Consider the following 8715-nt stretch of genomic DNA (forward strand, 5'->3'; position numbering starts at 1 on the left):
GATGGGAAACTTCTTTCCCATCAATATTATGGTTTCGTCGTTTCAGCATGGAGGTACCTTACTTCCATGGTACAGTTCATTTGATACAAGTGTGTTTCCCCGCAATCATAATGGTCCCAGTTACGTCGAGCTAGTACGCTTCTGGGACCGGTCCCAGTTCGCTTCTGGGACCAGTCCTAGAGGCCAACTGGGACCGGTCCCAGTTCGCTTCTGGGACCGGTCCCAGAAGTGAACTGGGACCGGTCCCAGAGTGCATTTTAAGCCAACTGGGAGTCCCAGTTTGGCGGTCCCAGTTGGGGTTTGAGCTACTCTTACATATCTCCTGCTACACGCAAGTTATGTTCACTTTGTAAATCTGGAAAGTGTTTATGTAATGATCTGGCATTTTGAAATGCTACATTACTGTAATTATGAGCAATAGCATACAATGGCGTAAAGCAAAGTTTCAGTTGGGCATGGCTACGTAATCTGTCCATTTCATTAGTCACTGCTGCAGATATTGATATTTTATTTGCATTGAATTCAAGTATGTGAAGTCCTGTTATTTTACGAACTCTACTGATTGCAACATAGTGAATGTGGTCAATTTTTCGTCGACCCATGTGAATAACAACTTCATTAAGAGTGTCCCCTTGAGATTTGTGAATTGTTTTACCTGCTGACTGTCTAAGTGGCAATTGGATTCTCATAACTGAAACATGTTTATTGTATCTAGTAATGGGAAATTGGCGTTTGATGTCAAAAATTGGTGTCCATTTTATGTTAATAGCAGGTTGGTATAAATGTTTGTATTTGCGTCTTCTTAGAAGCCCAACATCTTTGTCATCGAATTCAACCCAAATTATACTTGGTCTATTGTTTGAAGTTCCTGTCATTCTGTGGTCTATTTGTTGCACTGTACAACCTGCCCCATTTGTCATTCCATCATTGACATCTATATTGGCAGTAATATCATAATGGAGTGCAACAGCTATTGGTGTCTCTGATAATAAACCACATGTTTTGGACGGATCTTTGGGAATTGTCTTCAGTATCTGTGTTTTTGTCTGTGGAGATACATCACCTATAACTGTATCCAAAGCAGGTACCGTAATCTTGTGTGTGACAGCATTATGAAATAATTTATTATTATGTGCTATTACCATCTCGTTAGTAGTGTACAAATGAGGAACTGATTCATTGTACGAATGATCATTTGGAAGTACAATACGTTGCTGCAATTCTGTCATATCTTGATCAGTGTGGTTTCCTTCTCTAAGTCGATTCAATAACTTTGCAAAATGTTCATCATCCTTCTGTCTCATGATTTCAGTAAGTTCATGCATCGTGAAATACTCCTTCCAAAGGTTTGTTGCTAATGGACCATAGTCTTTAATTAAGTCATTGAATATCCAGTTGTCCATTACAGGTTTCAGTTGAAATAAATCACCAACACATATTACTGAGATACCACCAAACACTTGATTATTACCCTTGATTTGTTGCAGACGCAGGTTTATGAAGTTGAAGAGCTCATTCCCAACCATACTGATTTCATCTATGATGACAACTGATAGGTTTTGATATTTGGCTCGTAATGTATTTAGCCTATCACTGTCCAGTGGTTTGTATTTGTATCCTTGACTTGCAGGTACTTTGAAAGCTGCATGTATTGTACTTCCATTGATATTATATGCTGCTTTCCCAGTAGGTGCACAGAGTAATAATCGACAATCATCTGGATTTTCCCCAGCAGTTGAACAGAGATAGCGATGTAAAGCTTGATACAGTGCCTTGACTATTACACTTTTACCAGTGCCCCCACCTCCTGTTATAAATATATGTAATGGGTCTTCCTTCGTCTTAATCCATTTTAGTACATGATGGAATATTTCTGATTGTTTTAAATTCAGAGATCTCACAAGGTTATGGTACTGTTCATCAGGCATACGCCCTGGCAAAGTGGTGCTATCATTGGTTATACCTGCAGTATTCAAACCTATATCGCATGCTATATCATAAGTAGCATGTTCTGCTTTATCAGGATCAAAGTATATATAGTGATCACTGGGTGTAGAGCCTGTTTGTAAATCTTCTCTTTCAGTTTGTTGTGCATTTGGTGCAATGTGGTTGAAAGCATCAATATCAAGTTGCCCTGTCGCCTGCTTGGCCTGTTCTAGTTCCTCTGTATAATGTTCATATTTATGTACATTTTTTGCAATCTTGTACTTGTTAATTTCATAGGATTGTTGAAATGTATTACATCCATCATAAAGGTCAGTGTTTTCATCCCTCCAAGGCATGTACAACAATAATTTTTCACGACAATAATTTTCATAGTCCACCTTCTTACTATAGTTGACAGAGCGTATTATACAGTGATTCTGTCTTTCTCGTATTGTAATTCCATTTCTCAGGGATATATTTATCTTGTCATTATTCGGTATTACATTTGTTGCCAAGTCTTCAGTGTCTGAATTATTTACAATTTCAGGATTGTCATCATTCACATGTGATGGTTCGCTGTTGTCTTTTTTTGGGTATGTAACTTGAAGTTTTGAAGCATAATCTGCAAGACACCAATTGTCTAATGATTTAGGTCTCCTAGCATAACGTTTGATTAAATTATCACTTTCTATATCAGTGGAATCAGCAGGTGTGTTCTCAAGTGCTGCTTTACTTTTGAGTAGAAATGTTCTTTCAGCTGGAGGTGATGTATTAATGAAGACAACTTGTCTTGTGGCTCTAGTGAGAGGCATTTGCAGTATGATATAAGCAGCTTCTTGTGCACTGATTTCTACATTATTTAGAAATTTATTTCCAATATGTCGGACTTGTGCTTTGAGCTCCATGTTACCTCTTCTAGCTTCTTTGCATGCCTGTTCAAGTAATGCACTCATGCCTCTTTGGGATTTGCTGATGTATGATACAATGTACATGGCACATGCATATGGGTCAAGCACAAATTGAAGGTCATGATTGGCACCCCAGGCAGGTAATAAATATTTCATGTAAGTTGTACCAGGTATTTCAAGGTATCAAAAACGGAGGAGTGAGGGACATAGTGCGGGACACGCAAACTGCAATTTCTGGCACTCTGAGGGACGTCCCGCACTGTGTAAAATATTGGACTCTGAGGGAACGTCCCGCAGAGAGTTAAAAACTGGACTCTGAGGGACGGGGGCGCCCCCAACGATGTGCATTGGTATAGCACAAAATCACGATCAGGCCCATGGAGATAGATAGGGGCTTACTAAACATTGCGCTGCAGGTCGCTGAAAATACTACGTGAAAATTTATCGAAAGGCGTGTAGGTGAAGAGAGTTGCGTGTTCCCCGTGTTGGGGCTGTATGCTATGGGCAGTCTTGAATAATTGGAACGACGAGGATGAAATTTACGCGAGACATGTTTGCCATGTTGAGACTGCTTCAAAGCATGGACTGTGAAATTTTGTGAGGTCGACAAATTAGGTAACAAAAAACCCTCAGACGCACGTGGGTGTCACATCAAAAGTGGCCGCGATTACAGACGGAGCGATCTGTGACACTGACGCACCGGCCGCACGACGGACGACGCGTAAGTTGACATCGCGTGCCAGCCCTTGGAAATATATTGTAACTCCCTGACAGGCATATGTGATAGTCTAATGACGTTTGATGCATTGAAAGTTTGTAAAAATAATAAAAAATGACATCACCGATCATAAGAAACGTGGTGTTGAAGAAAATAGTTTTTAAGAGAAGACTATGACGACCATATTTCTGTAAGTATTGTCTAACTTTGGAAAACCAACATCTGAAGATTTACTTCAACCAACACTTTTGGATATGTTCTACTCTTATTATAAGATTTGTCGAATTTCTGGAAAGTAGGTGTACATTTTCGATGTCTGTGTATCGTCTATACCGAAGTCATATCCGAAAGAGTATAATCAGTTCGCGACAGCGTAACCCTCTCTCTCTCTCTCTCTCTCTCTCTCTGGCATTTTTCAATGTTTTATATTGTCGACATTTATATATCAGTCTGAAGTCACTGCTCAATGCAAAAGTTGATGTCAATTTCCCGTATCGGGCATGGTCTCTGTCGTCACTCTAATCGTTAGTTTTTTCCTGTTATATTCGATATCAGACTCAAAACACAATGTGAACAACGCTGATAATATATTGCATCTTTCGTATCGAAAACCGGTAAAGTTCGTAACTGGTGACATGTCACGGCCTGGAGAAAGTTCATCACCATCGATCGAATGTCCGTGACGCTTTTGCTTCAAAATAGACATATTGAAATGCACAGGGAACTTCGCGGTATGGTAATTATATGAATTTTACCGTGAAGAAAGTCTTTGACTTCAAACTGGCCGTACAACCAACAATAAACATGGAGGAGCAATGATACCGACTTCAGAGACTTCGATGTTTTTTTCATTGCGACCGCTGGTGAGAGCGAGTCGTCGAATTTTTTTCCCACTGGCTATTTGGCTTTGAATTTTCAATTGCCATCATGTGCTAAGTTAAAGCTGAAGAAAAGACGGGCGTTCTCTGTAAATCAATAAGCCTTTTGAATATGAAAAAATCGGACATCTGAACCTCAACACGCAGCTTCAAAGTTGTTCTCCGAATCAGGACAGGGCCGGATTTCACGTAGTAGCTATGGAAACCGACGGCTCGTTCGTTGTAAGAAAGCATGCGATGTACGTTTCATGCTCCCTTGGGCCGTGGACTTTCGCCGCATAGCCTCTACAACACCGTCTATTACCTAACCATGCTAATAATCACACGATAGTTCAGTGACATATGTCCTTATTAATCTACCGATCATCGACCGTCGAACACTTCAAAAACAATGGTCACGGTCACGGATTCAAAGACGTTCACAAGAAGACACTATCAATAAGTGGTGCGCAGAATTATTTTTACTGGTTTTGAGAACTTCTAAAATAACTTGTAATCTCACATCAAACCGATATTGTATACCTATCACCGTCGAAGTTTATGTCTTTCTCTGTAGAGTTCTTTTTATCCAAAACATATCCAGAAGAGTCCCACAGAGCAGTCAAATGAAAGGATAATTGCTTCAAACGAATGAAATTGCACGAAAGAATGAAAATCAACAGCACATCCTGGACGTGATTTAAAACAATAGCGCTTGTGAATATGACTATTCTATTTGAGTAACAGGGACGGAAAGCACAGAACTGTATAAGTACTGGAAAACATGCCGTTTTTCTCGCAATTTTTGCAACTGTAACGACCCTTTATTCTTTACTAATACCTTTCAATAATTGAACAATGTTTAGGGCTTACACACACAGTGTACAATGATGTGCAGAACTTTAAAAAAGTACTCTGCTGGGAACGAGCAGGTGTTTACACTATAATGGGCGCAGAAAAACGATGGTCACGTCCATAGGTTCAAGGACGTTCACGGGGAGACACGATGACAAAGAGTGTCGTAAAATTGCTTTATAAACTAGTTTTAAGAACATACAATATCTGGTCATCGGTGTACCGCTACCTGTGAATCGAAACGACAAGTGTAGGCCTATAGATTCGAGAATTTATGGTATAGACACCAAGACTGAGACCGACGTAGCACAACAAACTATTCCGAATTGTGCATCCGTGTTAAGTTAATACAGACATCTCTGTAGGTGATTCTGGTTTCTCTATCGAATCAAAAGTCCGACATTGACAAAATTGACATAAAATATGTCCGAAAAGTTATGTTTTATTAAACTGACTGATTCATCTGCTTTGATATCCCTAAGCTACATGTAAACAGTCCGGAAAGACTGACATCGATGTCTCCCGGCCTCCATGCATACAGTATGGTCGTACGTGTTCAAATATTTCTTCACAGTTTTGCAAAATATCTCGTCAACCGGGCGCATGCGCCACGTCTTTGTACGTTGGTCAAAACTAATGACACTATAGGTCAGGATATAACATCGGTCAAAGTAAGATTGAAATATGGAAGACGAAAATGCTTTCATCGATTGACAAAAATGAGAAGGAACGAGTCAGTAAATATCAAACCATAAAGGGGAGATCTAGACTGCCCTCCCCATGATTAATCAACTGGGAACAAAATATATATTTCGATCGACAGACTTACACAACCAGAAACAGCATTTTATTCAGATTAAAATAAGTCACTGCCTTTCCTATAATAACACCCCGTTTGCATTTCGATCTACTCTACTCTGTTCCCGGCGTTATACGGCCTACTACATGTGAGAGGCCGTATAACGCCGGGACACACACAGACCTGTACGCAAGGCTAGGACTGTGGTTGCTATGTCATAATCTGTTCACACGAGAAATTACGTCTCCATACAGATTTTACGTAAAAGCATTTCGATAAACTTCGAGGCACGATCTGCTTGTGATATTATACCATTTCTCGCCATGACAGTGGTGGCAATCCAAGCGCCACATCAGACAGGGCATCATGATGAATTGGCTACATAGAAAGTTATATTTTCTTCTGATTTTGCTAAAAACGAAATAAACGTTGGAAGCGATTTCCTGGCGTAGCTTCATCTTTCTTTTCACGTTCTGTTGGCGGGATTCAAAATGTCGACGACGCTGTTGGCGATCCATTGCAAACGAAAAAGCCAAACTGAAAAGTAACGCGTCAGCGCGTACCGGACCAATGCACATCGTAGTGGGCGCCCCCGTCCCTCAGAGTCCAGTTTTTAACTCTCTGCGGGACGTTCCCTCAGAGTCCCATATTTTACACAGTGCGGGACGTCCCTCAGAGTGCCATAAATTACAGTTTGCGTGTCCGCACTTTGTCCCTCACTCCTCCGTTTTTGATACCTCGAAATACCTCCATTGACACGTAGATCACACGGTTTTCGCTGGAGGAATACAGTTGCAGTGCGAAGGGAACTTCGAATACACTTAATGTAATCGTCTTGACTGATTTGTAACTCTGTGGCAAGAAAGTCACTATATGACATAGATTTGCCTTCTTTCATATGGTCTAACTTCTGTTTAATATCTTCATATTTGTCCACATATTTCTTACGTTCCTCTGGATCATCATCATCGTCTAGTGGTGTTAGAATCATTGTCTCTGACATTGGAGGCATTGGATAGCCAAAACGACATATGGGTTTACCTTTTTGTCTGCATGTTTTTGAGTGTTTGTGTGTTTGTAAATTAATAAGGTCGGATATTTCATTTGATACATCAGAGGAGCATGACACATATTTATCAATAAAAGCTGTGACTTCTTCAAGAGAATTTTGCTGATAGCTTGGTGCATCCTCTATCCACATTAACATATGAATGTGTGGTGAGCCACGTTGTTGGAATTCAACCCTGTAGAAATAATCAGTGACTTTGCCAATTGGTTCATGTGGACTTTTCAGTACAGTGTTTATGAACTCATGCACTCTATGGTCAAAGAACCGTGCACAGGTGACAGGGTCAGCTTGTAGTAACCTTGTCTTTGTGGACCAGTCCATTGCTTTCAGTTCATCATCAGTATAGTTCTTGCCGTCCACAAGTAGGCCAAGTATGCGATGGAGATCTATCCATTTAGTGTCAGCAGCTGACAATGACATAAACCATGTTGGTAAACCTAGTTGTCTAATCATAGCAAATACATCCTTCTTTCTTTTTTCTAAGTAGGGTGGTGAATTTCGCAAATCTCTGAATATGTAAAATCCATCATCAAGTCTGAGTAATTCACATACTCTATCAGGATTCAATAAGTCTGCAACTTTGTAAGTTTTGCCTTCAGTTTTACATCTCCTCAGTGCAAGGTGTACTTTATCAGTGATTTGTTTCAACTGTAACTTTTTCAGTTTAAAGAACATATTTGGTACAGAATTGGCAACACGTCTATCAATGTTACGCACTTCCCATTTACATATGTCACTGTAATATACATTTGGTTTGTTTTCTTTGTCAATGGCTCTTCTTTGTCCACAGAATATAGCAGGAAAAGCAAGATATTCTGCATCTTGATCTGCAAATAGACTAAGAGGTCTCTGGCCTTCACAAGGGGCAAATGCGAAAACTTGATTGCGGTAATCTGCATCATCCAGTAAAGTGTCCATGTTTGCAACAGTTCTATCTGTAGGATCAATTTCACTGAAGGCATCAGAATCACTGTCAGATTCGGGCTCAGATTCAATAGGTGGTTCTATTTCGGTGGTATCGGTATTTTTGTTAACAAAGAGGGATGTGTCAGAATCTGTGTTATCATTGATTTTGTGCAACCATGACTGGTCAATTTGAATACCAGAGTCTTGGTACAGAGTGCTGTTACGCATAAGCCATATCAATGCTCCCATCACTTTATTTGGCCTAATATTTTCAGTAAATTCAGAGTTTGAGTAGGACAATTTTCGTTTCAGCTTAACAGGTATGGTAGCAGAGTCATTCAGCATCCTAGGTAGTATATTTATTGTAGGGGTTATATCTGTAGGGATGTTAACCACTGGGCCAGACAATGACCTTTGACCTCCACGGGGCAAGTTGCACAAATGCATAAAGGGAATCCTCAGTGCAATTAATCGTTCCTCTAATTGATGTAAGTGTAACTCTGGAGGTATTTCAGGAAACATCATTTTGTTAGCCACAGACAATTTTGGAACTTTACCAGCAGATATACACCTATGGCATGTATTACATATCCATTCTGTATTATTGACAGAAATATATCCAGTTAGACATTGCAATGCTGTAGGAGATTTTAAGGTTACATTTATAGCTTGAGTAA

General features: G+C 39.9%; 1 protein-coding gene across 1 annotated transcript; it reads right to left on the reverse strand.

Moving 5' to 3' along the window:
* Positions 1–311: 311 nt before the first annotated feature.
* Positions 312–2879, reverse strand: LOC139144498 (ATP-dependent DNA helicase PIF1-like). Its single transcript, XM_070715196.1, has one exon. The coding sequence runs from the start codon at positions 2877–2879 to the stop codon at positions 312–314; it is 2568 nt and encodes an 855-aa protein (XP_070571297.1).
* Positions 2880–8715: the final 5836 nt, after the last annotated feature.

The sequence above is a fragment of the Ptychodera flava genome, chromosome 11, assembly GCF_041260155.1.
Source record: "Ptychodera flava strain L36383 chromosome 11, AS_Pfla_20210202, whole genome shotgun sequence".
Taxonomy (NCBI): Eukaryota; Metazoa; Hemichordata; class Enteropneusta; family Ptychoderidae; genus Ptychodera; species Ptychodera flava.

What these genes read in the sequence shown, in the direction of transcription:
- LOC139144498 (XM_070715196.1), bottom strand. Translation starts at nt 2,879, where the DNA reads ATGAGTGCATTACTTGAACAGGCATGCAAAGAAGCTAGAAGAGGTAAC.